Genomic DNA, 14,575 nt, shown 5'->3' on the forward strand with positions numbered 1-14,575 from the left:
TTCTAATCTGCCAATTACAACAGTGCAAGTAGACGGTCTAGGCATGAGTGAGTTAATCACTTGAGCTTCGTATCTCGTTCGTCCTGTCAATCAGAGTTTCAGAATAGAACCACTCAGACTGTGACGAGTGAGTAGGTGGTTCCTAGTGTACAGCTCTTTGAGAGCGCCAAGCTGAAGCATTACTGTTGATCACGCGATCAATTGCCGACTTCAGCTGCCATGCTACCTCCCTCTTCAAGGCTCGCCCTCACTGTGCCAATGTGTAATCTTGGAATCCTCATGGACAGTCAAGGTAATGGGCGATGCCACGCTCGCATAGCCACAACAAAAGCTTGGCGCTACCCCACGGCGTCTTGACAACTTCAATTTCAGCAACCAATCACGAAATGAGAAGCTATCCATATCTGGTCTTCTGTTTCAACCAGCTGACTTTAGGTTTCGCCAAGTTTGTTGGGGATAGATTGGGAACGTGTTCAGTCCGATTAAGTGTACCAACTGTGCTCCGTACCGTGTGCCACATCTCTGCTAATCCCATGTATCGTCTACGTAGACATCATGATCTACCACAGGGTGATAGCCTGTTTCTGCCAAGAAAGCTCCGAAGATGAAGGCTACATCACTATTTTCCTGTTGTATGAACATGTCACATGTCCGGCTTGGCTTGGCTTTGAGAGTGGGACGGGCCGCGGAAGGGCACCCGCTCCGGCCCCGGTGGGATTCTTTCTCAAACGCTCTTCGCCAAGATTGCGCTTTCAAATATTTCACTCAGTTACGTCCAGACTACGCCAAGTCCTTGGCCAGGCTGCAAAGATTATAGTTGTCAAAATTGTGGTATTGATGCTACTGACAAACCACCCGCCTTTATATGTATGCCGTGCCGAGCCCCCTTTTTGTTCATGTACATTATGTGTCTAGTAAAGATGGTATCAAATGAAAGCCCCCACCGGAGGAAGATTGATTGCGCTTAGAAGTGAGGAGCGTTAAGGAAAAGGCCCATGAGGACACCGCCAAGAGTGCCGGCGACGGGGATTGTCATGATCCAAGAGAAGACCAAGAGACCAACACGCTGGAAGTTGACGGCCTTCAGAGTACCATTGCACAGACCGACACCGACCGTGGCACCAGTGATGCACATGGAGGTGGAAACGGGTAGAGAGTACTGGGAGAAGACAAGGACAGTAATGGCAGCGCCCATTTCCATGGAAGAACCACGACTGGGGGAATGGTAGGTGATCTTGTTACCCATGACTGTTGTCTGTTAGTGCCGTGAATATCTAGAGGTTGATTTAAATAAGACTCACCCTTCATGATGTTGTAGCCGTATGTAATGAGACCAAGAGAAATAGTGGCGGACAGAACGGCAAGCTGCCAGACAGGGACAGGGGCCTTAGCGGCGGCAGCGTCACCGGTACTCCAGGCAGAGTAAATGACAGCCCAGGGACCAACAGAGTTTCCGATATCGTTAGCGCCATGGGCGAAAGAAGCAGTGCAAGCAGTGATGATCTGGACGAAAGAGTAGGTGTGTTCGACCTCGTTGGGGTACTTCTTGGCGCTGGCATACACACGCTTCATGCGCTCACCCTCGGGGGTACCGGCGACGCCAGTCTGCGCAGCGTGGATATCGTAGTGAAGACCGTAGAGAGCACCAACAGTGATCATGGCGGGAATACGCTTGAGGGCGATCTTCATGTTGTGGAACTCGTAGATCTGACCAGCACCCATTGGGTTATCGCGAAGGGTACGCATGGCCCAGCCGAGAGGACCACGCTTCTTCATCATCTTTGCGTGCAACTTGGCCTCGCCCTCAGCCTGGAGTTGCTTGTAAGTAGGGCCCTGGCCAATCTCAGCAGCAGCCAGGGACCTCTCCTGGGGAACATGGGTCTCCTTCTCGTAGGTCTCCTTGAGGGGCTCATCGCCAGACTCGGAAGACTTCACAGACTCGTGCGAAGGAAGAGTCTGTTCATGCTCATCCTCCTGGACGACGGCGTAGTTGGGAACCTTGGCCTTCTCAGCATCGGCAGGAGCGGGGCGCTTGAAGAGAAGAGGGCCGTAGACGAAGTGGTACCACTTGATGGTGTAGTCCTTCTTGATGACCTTGGCGTGGACGAAGGGGACGAAGAAGAGAGCGGCGAGCAGGCAAAGGCCACCACCAGTTCCCATGGTGACGGCGGCAATGTACCACGCAGGCTTCTTGCTCAGACCAAGGTTAGGAGAGCCCTTATAGACAATGGAGAGCGTGCAGATAGTGCCGGCAATGAGGAAGAAGAAAGGCGACGTCCAAACTGCCCAGGGCACGGGGTTCTTGCGAATGTGAACCACGAACTTGATGAGACTGAAGATGATGGCACCGAAGCAGCCCGAGATGGCAGGCGCCATACCAAGACCAGCGAAAATGGCACCGAGACCCTTGCCGCCGTTCCAGCCCCATTGAACCTTGTCGGCGCCAGCAACAGCAACACCGACACCAGCGACGGCAGAGACCAGAGAGTATGTGGAGGAGACGTGGGCAGAGTGCCGCGTGCACCACATGACCCAGGAAGAAGCAGCGGCTAGGGCGCAGGTGAAGGCGAGCATCTGAACACCGGGGTTGCCGTTGAAGACGCTGTTGGGGATAATGCCGTTCTTGATAGTGTCGGCCGTACGCGCACCAACGGTGATGGCGCCCAACATCTCGAAGATGGTACCAAAGATCATGGCTTGTCTGTAGGTGATTGATCTCGAAGACACACTGGTCGCCCAGGCGTTTGCGACATCGTCTGAAAGTTAAGCCGAGTCAGTGTCTGATGTCTAGAAGCGCCAAAGTTTATCGGCAGCCGCAAACCGCGCATCCTGTCTGCGCCTGTTCGCCCAATGGAAGACTGTACTTACTAGCACCGTTGTTGTATGCATCGAGCATAGCAAAAAACGTGCCAATGGCAAAGACATAGGTGTATTGGTCGAGCGCCATTGTGACTGACTGTCGCTTGGCTGTGACTTGGCAAGCAGATTCTGTGGTCTCGATGAAGGAGGGGAAGAGGTGCTTGCTAGAGAAGACCGGACACACAAGACATCGGGAGATGGAAAAGGTGCGCACGATAAACCTTTTATGTGCTCTCTTGGCAACTCTGACTGACAGAAAGTAACCGCTGTCTCCTCTGGAGCAGACACCAGCTTCGGTTGCGAATGAGCACTCAGATTGTTGTTGATACACCCCCCCATGCTCCGATGTCTTTCTGCTCCTCCTCAATTGAGCGTGGCTCAATGTGTAGTCAATGGCCGACTGAGTTTCTCTTCTTACATGGACACCCCCCTCTCACCCACTTCATCGACTCTATCACTCCAGGATTGACGATGGGACCTCGATGGCAGGCCGAACGGGATGCATCAAGGATGGTGTTTACGGCTAGCGTGCCAAGATGTCGGTATCCCTAGCATGCTAGCAGCTTAGTCTGCGAGACTCTGGGTCCACCCAGCAAGCTTTATTTGGGCGTGGAATCTCATCTGGGGAGGATCTGGAGTTGACGAATCATGCGGCTTCAACCGTCCACGTGTGGCATCTGTTTGCTACAGTTGTTTGACTTGGTTGTTGACCCCCCTGCGCGTAGAACTTGGCGAACAACATATTAAGACCATGCCAAGCCCTTTAGACCCTTCTTGTTCGTCTCGTCAGTTACTACGCCGTCTTTCTGCGCACAACTTCTCGTCTGTCTTGCGTTCTTGACAGGCCTTTTGGTCTGAGGCGATGTTGCTAATGGACGATAACCCCACGCACGCCTCCTTCGACCGTCGCCCAACCTACCGATAAGGGTTTGCCTCTCCGGTCTGCCAACATGGACACCGACGACGCCCTTCTCCACAGGCACCAGAAAGAGTCAGACGTCTCTGGAAACCCCGCGAACGAGGGGTCTTCGCTTCCAGTCTTCCGCTCGAACTCTCTCAGCCACTGGCAAGGCCAACCCCACCAGATCAACGCTGGTCCGATGTCTCGACCACCAGGAATGCGCGTCGCCAGCACGTTGCGAAAAGTCTGTTGCGAAACCTTTTCCCAGCAGCTCTTGGCGCTCGGTCCCCATTGCGGTATAGTCCCGTAATGTCACCACCAACTTTTCGATGAGAGACAGGCCAGCCGGCGAATTACGAGCCAATTCTTGCTGTCGCCGCACATGTCCATGCAATCTAGCTAAAGACTACCAGGTGCTAATCGTGGCCAGAAGACTCGGATGCTTCGCGGGTTTGACAAATGCTCCTGACTGTGAGCTGATTCACAAATTCCTCCAGTCCACTCGGTCTCCCGATCGAGGTTGTTCGCCCGCTTTGCTTTGGGCCGAATGAGATCGAGGAAACTCTAGCCCACCGTGGTGAGCCGGAGAGCCTTGGTTAAGCCGTTCTTTTGGGGCCGACTTATTATCCTCTTAGGCTCTTGCGGTGCTTGGCGATGTCGCACGTGTCAGCCCTTGGTGCACGACTCCAACAAGCCCAGCTCGTGCTCAAGACACGTTTTCGGTTAATTTCTAGAGGAATCCCACCCCATAGACAGCGATGAAGCTATATTCACCACTGAAATTTGGGTTGAAGTTCTAGAGGTTCACAACGTGTTCAACGCCAAGTCGGGTATCCGATGCCAGGACGCGTCCAAGACTTACTCGACCTGTCGATCGGTATTGAAGGAACATCTTACATGGTAGTGGTGAAAGGTTGGCAAAGCTTGCTAGAGAACCAAGCCTTCCGCCTCCCTGATGACAAGAATCTCGGCCCTCCAGTCCAGCGCCTGATGCGCCGCAAGTGATGCACGTCACAACATTGGCAAAGCGTCTGCGAGCCTGACGGGGTCTTCAGCTCTTGTGACAGTCCGAAGTCACGCTCGACCTTTCGTGACCCGAAACTACGGATTCAATAGTTCTCAACCCTGCAGTTTAAAACTTGTGATCCGGCTCTTCAAGGTCCAGCCGTTCCCGCGCCGCTTGTACTGGCCCCCACTTCGGCTGAGCCGCCCACCACTTCGCCGTCCCCGAGCCCACGTGCTTGATCCGTAGGTCAGGACTGACCGATTACACACAACACCACATAATAGGCCAAGCCGGCCGTCATCGGTCGGCCGATGCTGAGCGATGGTATTTCAGGGGGAGGCGACCTGATGCCTCTGAATCCTTCAATCAAGTATCTGCCTCAATGACACGCCATTGCCATTGTTGCATGAGTACATGTGCGCATGACCCCTGACTCTGTGCGCTATTGGATCGGATTCTGTAATCAATGTCGCTTGTGCTTCAATCTAGAAGGTCTTTAGAACATCTGCATATACGGTCGGGGTGGCCGTCAACATAGGTTCTTCGCATCGGCGGCCTCAGCGAAGCTGTCCAGCATTTTCCTTCTATTGGTGATGCCAATGTGGCACCTCGTAATGCTACAATGTGCAAGAAGAGATTTCAATCATAAAGTTCCACCTCTATTGATGGCTTTCAAGAGAATCGAGGTTTGCTACAAACAACAATCTGCCCCTCTAGTTACCCCATTCCATTACCGCCAGTCCAATCCGAACGTAGTAGACTCGGTTTTATGATCAATGTTGGTAGAAAGCGACGCTTTTGTTCATACATGGCGGAAGGGGTGGCCTTTGACTTCCCTCTAGCCCATTCCCGTTCTTAATGGGTCATGAATATGGCTCTAGCTAGATATCACTGCGTCGAACCCAATCCTGAAGAAAGCTAGGGGTTGATGCAAGGGATGGCATGGGATACTAGGCTATGGTAAACTCTGATGGCACCCAGCATAATGTTGCATCGAGCTAGCATGTCTTCCCGCTGTGCATGAACCGGTATCTCGTTTCGGCCGGAATCAGGGGTCTGCCGGCCCGAGTGGGCCATGGCCGGAGTTTGACCGCGTAGCAGGCACCGGGAGACGGAGTAGCAAATGCCCGGCCTCTTTCCAGTTCTAGTAGGCCTTGCTGCATTAATCTGCGTTGATAAATCCCTACAGTGGCCAGAAGCTAATTGCATCAAGCGGCGTATGAAATATATCGTGTAGAATTTTCAGCGAAAACAAACTTGACTGCATCTTGCCGGGCCTTGGCTAATGACAGCATTCTATGTTTCAAGAGATCTTATTTCGGGAAATTTTCAGCGAGAGGACCATACACACTATGTATTATTATTATTTCTTCGCCATCTACCCAAATTAAGCTAGAGCAATCTATAGATAAGTTTTGAACCGAAGAATCTTGAATCTCAAGCTGCGTTTGATACTAGTTATGTTTGGTGATGGCAGTTTGGCAGGTAATTACGGTTCGAGGGTCCTCAGCCATCCACAACCTATAATTGGAATGAAATCAAAGCGGAGTCCGATATAGAAACTAAGGAATGAATTGGATTGTGGTAGCTTGATGTGCGTGGTAATACTAGGTATATTTCTGACGAGTCCGAACTGGGATCTACTAATTACAGGGTACAATGGCTGGTTCAACTACCTATAGTAGGTCGGTGGATCAGACGGTGTAAAGTTGCTGTAGTAGCGTTGATCGATGGGGCAATGAGCTACCTCAATACACGATCAGGACGTTTGACTCTCCTAGAGCGGGCGTGGAACCTCTGATGTAGTCAATTTTCTACATAGATACCAATATAACTGAGGCGCACTAAGCTGATTCCCCGTGCTATCATACAGTGATAGATGTAGTAAGTTGGCTAAGTACACACGAGATTAGAGAGCTTATAAAGAAGGAGCTAGAGCAAGCATTTTAGGATTTAAACAATATAACGGCCCGTAGTGTTGGCCTGAATACCTTGTGAAGGGGAGAGATTGATGATGCCGATCATCGATGTCGTCCAGCTAGCAGAGCTACTTTTGTTCAAGCGCATCAGTGAGGTTTTTGAAGTAGAAGACTCTGCGAGTTTGAGACCCTTACCAAGGAGTAACCGATGCACTTGCTCTGAGAAAGCTTTAGTGAAGACGGTTTAAACGGCCCCCTCTTTACGGAACAGAATGTAAATTAAGTAGACGTTTCGGCAAAATATGTCACATCCGCTTTTTGGGTGTCATAGCTGTGCTTTAAACTTAGTAGAATTCCAGAGGTAATCAAGTTAGTAGACAAGGTTTCCGATATAAGCGTCTACGAGGCACTCGAGGCCAAGGAAACCTTTCTCTAGTCACTTCATGATGGCATCATGGGACAAATGTGCAAAAAGTCATGCGGCCAACGATACTATTCGCCCAAGCGCAGTCAATCTACAACTTCGAGAGATTGTTTCTTAGGTCGCTGTATCTTCTTCCCGCCATAGCGGCACTAAGTTGTCTAGGTTGACGGTTCTGGAAGCTCACCCATATTCACTCGGACAAATTTCGACTAAGGTAATGGACGTAGCAGATGAAGGGCCGATGGTTTTCACGGAGAACTTCCGGTTGATTTCCCGGGACTAATGAGCCAGAAGAACAGTGTTTTGGTACCATTCTTGAACCTGTGTCTTGAGACATTAAAGCAAATGATTCCTACCTTGGCGTTGATATCTGATAAACTATTTGATACCTTGCGGTATCAATAGCCCAAGTTTGTCGACTGTGAGTAGGGGCCGCCGACTGGTCCCAGTCGTTCTCAGCTGTGAGCTTTTCCTCCTGCACGTGACCAAATGATGGAAAATTCTCAAGAGTTCGATGTTGTTACGAGTCATGTAAACTTGATTGCCCGCAGCACGACTTTCGGCAATTGAAGTCGGCCTTTGGCTTACTACAGGTCCATGAGCTTGGCAAGCCGGTGTGTCGTAGGACTTTATAAAGGCATTTGCGAAGTTTCAGTCTTCGCCTGACCCCTGAAGATTTTCTCGGAGCACAGACGACTCCAAAGCCTGGTTAGAGGCATTTGGCTAGCGGCGCCAAAGACGCCATCCCGCGATCGTGGTTGGGAGGCTGGAAGGTTTAACTTATCCTACCTTAGGTAAGGGAGGTCGATGTGGCTAATTTCAACCGCCGCTGAGCCGCTTTGGAAGTGCCAAACATCTCTTTGACGCGTAGAATCTTTGCAGAAGGAGTTGCAGTTCCTTGGAACCGGATTTTCGAACCTGAGATTGTGTCGTAGATGTGACTGGACCACTGTTCCCAAGCTTCTGGGACTGACAGCGTATCCTGACTGGTCCCCACAGCTGAAGTACGCAATCATAGCCAACACTGAGCTTTATTGGAAAATCATGTCTATTCACTCAGCTCCGCGTGAAACCTGTTGAGCCAGTGCAGGGCGTGATGATCACGAGAGCACACAGTGTAACAGATGTCGAGACCTAAATTGCGGAGGTGATGTCACATAACCCCCCCGCCCCCCTGGCCCTGCCAGAGAACCAACCGGCCTTCTTAAGCCAGTCCACCGAGCCAATGATCATTAGCTCACTCCGCAATCTGAGCGCCCCCCTTCGGTCCATCTTTATATCGAGCCCCGGACCGTTTACCCCAGACTCGATGAACTGCCGTCCCCCTCCATGTCCAATTACCATCACAGTGACTCAAGAGAATCCCCACCTCACTTACCCTCGTCTGACAGCCATCCTCCAAGCTGTTCATTCGGGGGAACTGAAGCTATATCGAGCAAATGATGGGCATGCCAAGGCTGGGTCGCGAACTCTCCGTGAGTCCGTACGTCCTCTCTATTCTCTCCGGAGATCCACAACGTCTTATTCAACTGGCTGCTTCAACCTTCACCCCGCACCTCGACCGGGCATGGATGGGGCAATATTTGCTTCCCCGGCGACTTATAGCACAAGGTGGCCATCCCCGCAATCCTCTCCAAATGCCCATTACCCCAGATCAGTCAAAAAGACCGTTGCTCCACCCGAACTCTTTGTTCACAGCAAGGAATTGAGTACCTGCGGTGCTGTATGACTGGTCTCTTGATCGGGGACTGCCAGCCATGTAACCATGGAGAAGCCAAGAAGCAGCCAAGGATGGTCACGTCCATCTCGCTTTCGTGCAGGGGGAAGATCAGGCTCGAAACGACCGAAAATGCGGCCGGCTTGAGTTCTTATAAGCTTTCGTCTGACCCGGGTCTCCTCGTTCCAGAAGAATTCTATTTGTTCTCGGACGCGTCTCACCAACCACACTGACAATTGCAGTCCATCGGTTCAACGGCTACTGCCACGTCCGCCTCGTCACTGAGGCTTTGACCTTGCCACCAGACCGCAACGGTGGCAATCACTCCAACATCTCCTCAGTGCCACCACCAGAACCAACGCAACATAGCGCTTGATCATCCTCGTCAAACTTGCAAGATGGGTATCAAGGAGTTCTTCCATAAACGGTCTTTGCGCCAGAAGGATAATGTCCGCACGAACGCTGCCGAGTTGACCCTAAAGGAATCTCTGTTTCCCATTGTTCTCGTCACTATCCTATTTTTTCTCTGGGGGTTTTCTTACGGTATGTCGCAGCAACACAATGAATTGTTGACCGGTTACAGAAATGCTAACGCCTCATCATCAGGTCTCCTCGACACTCTGAACAAGCACTTCCAGGATACACTTCACATCACCCGGGCTAGGTCGTCTGGCTTGCAAGCTGCTTACTTTGGGTATGTCCATCGTCACAACCCCCTCTCACGCGCGCACAAGCGGCGAAGGCGACAATCGCCGACATGCTTCGTGTCGGCGTCCGGGTTGGCGTCTACACTGACGTCTACTGCTGTGTGTTCGTACAGCATTTAGCGAAGCGATACATATTGCACTGCTGTTATCGCCAGCCTCCAGATACCACATGACTCCTGATGGCTGCGACATGGCAATCATAAAAACAGATGCTGACTTTTGCCTGACAGAGCCTATCTCATTGCCAGTCTTGGGCACGCGGCGTGGATCTTAAGACACTGGGGCTATAAAGCGACCTTTGTATTTGGACTCTTCCTATACGGCCTGGGAGCCCTCATTGCGATCCCATGCATTATCGCCAAGAGCTTTGGTGGGTTCTGTGCCGCTATCTTCATCATCGGTAATGGTCTTGGCTCCCTTGAGACAGCCGCCAATCCGTACATCACCGTCTGCGGTCCTCCTAAGTACAGCGAGATTCGAATCAATATTTCTCAAGCCTTCAATGGTATCGGCACCGTCGTAGCTCCCGTCATGGGATCATATGTCTTCTTCGCTTTTGACGATAAACGTGCTCTGGAGAATGTCCAATGGGTTTATCTCGCCATCGCCGTCTTCGTCTGGGGGCTGGCGATCGTCTTTTGGCTGGCTCGAATACCCGAAATCACCGATGCCGATATGGCTTTCCAGGCTTCCGAGACGCACGCCAACGTCGACGATAAGCCTTTCAGGAAGCAATACCGTCTCTTCCACGCTTCTTTCGCCCAGTTCTGCTACACTGGTGCCCAGGTAGCTATCGCGGGGTTTGTTGATCTTCTTCTGGAGTCTGTAGGTGTCAAAAGTTAACGGTACTTCCAGATTTTTCATCAACTATGTGACAGAACGTCGTGAAAACACCGACAATGCGCTTGGCTCCAAACTTCTCGCTGGCGCACAAGCCGCCTTCGCAATAGGCCGTTTCGCCGGAGTTGGTATTATGCATTACATCAAGCCCCGTTGGGTATTCTTGGCGTTCCTGTCATCCTGTATTATCTTCATTGCTCCTTCCATCACGCAGAAGGGTGATACTGGCATGGCAATGCTCTACATTGTCCTTTTCTTCGAGTCTATTTGCTTTCCGACAATTGTGGCTCTCGGCATGAGAGGCCTAGGCAGACATTCTAAGCGTGGCAGTGGCTTTATTGTTGCAGGTAAGTTTTCCGCCTCATAATCGAGACTGTTGGCTCGGTATCTAATGCATGCAACTCAGGCGTATCTGGTGGTGCAGTCGTACCTCCATTGCTTGGCGTCGTTGCCGATCATAAGGGCATGGGCATTGCTATGGTCATCCCTCTCATCTTCTTTGTCTTGGCATGGTCATATGCACTGGCCGTTAATTTTGTCCCGAGATACCGGAATATCGCTGATGCTTTCAGTGAAACTGAGGTTGGCATTAGGCCTGTGGATGTTGAGGGGGAAAAGGGAGGCATCGAGTCGGTCGAAGACAAGCACGGCAAGAACGCCATTCCCACTGTGGCGTGAGCTGCTGCAAAAAAGAATTGCGTCAGGCACATGCATGAATCCATCTCGAAAATTGGAAAATGCATATTCGTACTTTTATGAGATACCATGCAGTTTCTCGGCAGGCAGAGCTTGTACAAGGGATACATTGCACCTTTAGAGAATTCATATATTCATCACGTCGCCAAGCATCTTTGTTCCAATTGAGTTGTGTAGCTCAAGTTATGCCCGCAATGGAATGGTGAATTGTATTCAACGTTGTTCCCGGTCCGGTTGAAAGTTTAGTCTTTCTCTCCACACATGGACAATGAGTGTGATGCATGTGATCTTTCGAACAAGTTGAGAAGTAAGCTACGAGGGCTAATGACGGCCAAATCAAATATTGAGACCAGAATTGGTCTCCGTAACAAGTTGTTGATCTGTAAATACCTCACTCTGAGGTATGACTTGAATGGGACGGTAGTTGGTTCATGGAGCTTACAATTGAAAGACAGGAAGGTTCAGTCACAGAGAGGCAAGCTGGGGAACACATGGGCGTATTAGACACCTACTAGCTCATGTGAATCGGCATTTGTGGTCAATAACGCAATGAAAATGCCTCCTCTGATGAGGGCTGAACATTTCATAGTACTCCCCAGCCTCCAATACGAGCTCAGAATAGCAATGAAGAAGTTGTATGGTGAACTCGGGACATGGCATATTTGTTCAATTCTTATATCACATCACGTAAACCTATGGCGGAAGCTGTACCGGCTAATTTAATCCGGGTGCAATCCTTGTGGTTCCGGCGACGAGCATGATGTCGATCCATACGCCTACAGTTCCTCCAACATCAAACTTTTGAACTAACTAAAGTAAGTATATCGGATAGAACTCATACGAGAACAGTACGGTATATCTGAACATGATATGTGGTTTTCTGCTATTCCTTGCAGCAAGTACGTCGGTGTACAGAAAGGTCAAGTCATAACCGCTAAAGTAACATTTTCATTTCACTCATCGGTCTAGGGCAGCGTTCTTTGAAGGTTTTAGAACGGGTGCTTCTTTTCTCCAAAAAGAATTCTTTCTTAGCAAAAATTAATAACAACTTGTAATTAGCACGCTTTGAAGATTCCTGGTACCATGGCCACTACGACTATCAATTCTATCTGGAATTACCCTGGGTCGAGGCGCAGCTACGGAACATAGGTCCACGTGCCCATTTTGGTTGACGAGCTAACCCGGAGGCGGACATAGAATGTTAAACACCATTCTAAACCTCGTGCACTGCAGGGATCTCAGACATGGAGCTCAGAAGACTCGGACAAAATACATGACATCAGATGTTAGATGGTTGTCTTGCTAGCCGAGCATTATGTTCAAGACGGTCTACAAGCCATGTTGGGCGGCGAGTCGCCTAAATACTTATTTATGATTGCAAAGCGACGGATCAATGGATGTATGACACAATTTCTGCGCAACTAGAAAGAGTAAATACGTCCCTATGCCTAGGTTCAGGATCAGAGATGAGTGATCCGGGCCTTCTCTCTTGATTGCGTAATAGTCATTCTAGGTCTGTTCCAGTTCACAGCCATATCTATTCACAATCTGCTCAGATTGGTCATGGCTGTACTATCGATGCTACCTTCCATAAATGGAACGCATTGCAGTAGATGTGACTATTTGATCATTTAACAAATTGAGTTGTTGAGAGAAGTGACAAAAGTAAGGACCTATAAGGTAGCAAAGACCACCTCGGCACAATAACAACGCCGGCCTTTCTCAAATGGTCTTTGGCTATCGCACCACGCGGCTCCGGCATTTTTGGACCCCACATCGGTCCCGAACACTCCAACCAGGCCGTGGCCGACGACAACCTCCCCACCCTCGCCGATGACGGTTTCAACAAGCCGATGATCCTTTCCATTCCAGCCTCATCGCGTCCCACATCGCGACCGAGATGCTGCCGTATTCCGTTTTATGCAACGAGGGCCACTCAATCTTTTGCCCGTGGCTACTCTGCATGTCCGAGAGGCCATGACTGTTGAGCTTCGTACGGCACCACAAAGTAGGTGCACGTAAGGTAGTCGACAGCGTTGGCGCGGCGGGACGTCGCACGCAACGTTCGTGTAGCCTGCAGGGAGGATCGTCGCCCGAGCTGCAAAACTCATCACAAATCTATCTACTAATTCTCTGTGAAATTCTGGCAACTCATCGGTTCTGGCTACTGTTTGTTTGATGCTCTCTACTTCAGAAATGTGTAATAGGAGAAACTCGCCAATAAGGCCATTGAGAAACGACAAAGAATCCCCAAGTTGCCAGATAAAGAATTAGGCTGAATTCTCTGGACTTGACACAAGTGTTGTTATTGAAGGCATTTGCTATGATATCTGCGCACGCATTCTCGTACTGTCGACCTCATCGTGAGTACCTTTTATTGGCATGTCGTCCGCTGTTCAGCCTCATTCCGACGATCAGGTTTCTCCATAAAACCCGCCGTCTGAACATCGTGGGCCAAAAAATGGACCGACCGTTGGCGACACCTTTGCGGTGGGTTCAAAAATGGGACTTAAGTTCTACTTCAACGTCTGCTGTTGACATGATTGCAAATGGGAACACAGGCTGATCGAGTTCGTCGGTGCATGTCAGCAGTCAAAACACAAGAGATTTCAAGTCTGATGGTCAGCAGCAGTTCGAACTCATCCGCCTAGAGGGACATGCCAATGGTCCTTGGAACCTTGTCTAGTTTTTCGGATGTCTGCGACTAGCCCATGTAGTAGCTTACCGCTGGGCTGTCGCTAGGTGTACTGGTCATTACTGTAAGTTCTGCAGTCTGAAAACTGGAAGTCTTCTCGAGCGAGGTAGCTTATTTGAAGCTACCGTTGCTAGCCCAAGTTTCCAGTCTGATGCTTAAGATCTTGATATTCGCGGTCTCAGTCCAGGTTCGGTGCTGAGGGTAAGCAGGAGGCGATGCAGTTACCAGATTTCGCGTGCATGGCGATATCATGGCCTCCGATACGGATCGACATGATTCGCGGGGTCGGCGGAGACGATGAGGTTTTATGGTGGCCCTCATCTGGGGTTGAAGCTATCGTGACACTTGACATCTCTATGTGGGGTTGATGCAATATGATGATTGTGGGAGCTTGCAGCGGTTGACGCCTTTTGACCTCAGCTCTTGACTCGGACTTGAGTGTGCACGCCAATGATTACGCTAGAATACCAAAATCCTTTTAAGTTGCCAACTTGGCCAGGATCGAGCAACAAAATCTTGGAAATTTGAGGCATTTTCTGTTTCTTCACAAATGTGATCTGCCGTGATTCATCTGCCCGATTCTGACCGACAATGATGTAGATCTGTGCTGTAACATTAGTCGAAGTGATTTACATCTCTTTCCCTGCAGTCTATGAGTTGAGTTTCCCTCGCTGACGCCATTACTGACTCGTGCGACGTCGAGCATTGATTGATGCAATTCTGTGTTATCTTTGTTTTCTGCATACGAGTGAGAGCTATGACGCCGAGTCACTGCCACGTTTGCAAGATGGCTGGATGAGGCGTAGTTCTG

General features: G+C 50.3%; 2 protein-coding genes across 2 annotated transcripts; one reads left to right on the forward strand and one right to left on the reverse strand.

The window, feature by feature from the left end:
* Nucleotides 1-964: 964 nt before the first annotated feature.
* On the reverse strand, nt 965-2,947 carry N0V96_000978 (uncharacterized protein; the record flags this gene model as incomplete). The annotated part of the gene is made up of 3 exons (XM_053195360.1): nt 965-1,248; nt 1,302-2,756; nt 2,869-2,947. 3 exons carry the CDS (start codon nt 2,945-2,947, stop codon nt 965-967), a joined length of 1,818 nt encoding a protein of 605 aa, XP_053047330.1.
* A 6,277-nt stretch (nt 2,948-9,224) lies between these two features.
* On the forward strand, nt 9,225-11,051 carry N0V96_000979 (uncharacterized protein; the record flags this gene model as incomplete). Its single annotated transcript, XM_065756091.1, has 6 exons — nt 9,225-9,369; nt 9,433-9,520; nt 9,764-10,333; nt 10,389-10,497; nt 10,588-10,720; nt 10,780-11,051. 6 exons carry the CDS (start codon nt 9,225-9,227, stop codon nt 11,049-11,051), a joined length of 1,317 nt encoding a protein of 438 aa, XP_065615331.1.
* Nucleotides 11,052-14,575: the final 3,524 nt, after the last annotated feature.

This window comes from Colletotrichum fioriniae, assembly GCF_027942845.1.
Source record: "Colletotrichum fioriniae strain IMI 355084 chromosome Unknown scaffold_1, whole genome shotgun sequence".
Classification (NCBI taxonomy): domain Eukaryota; kingdom Fungi; phylum Ascomycota; class Sordariomycetes; order Glomerellales; family Glomerellaceae; genus Colletotrichum; species Colletotrichum fioriniae.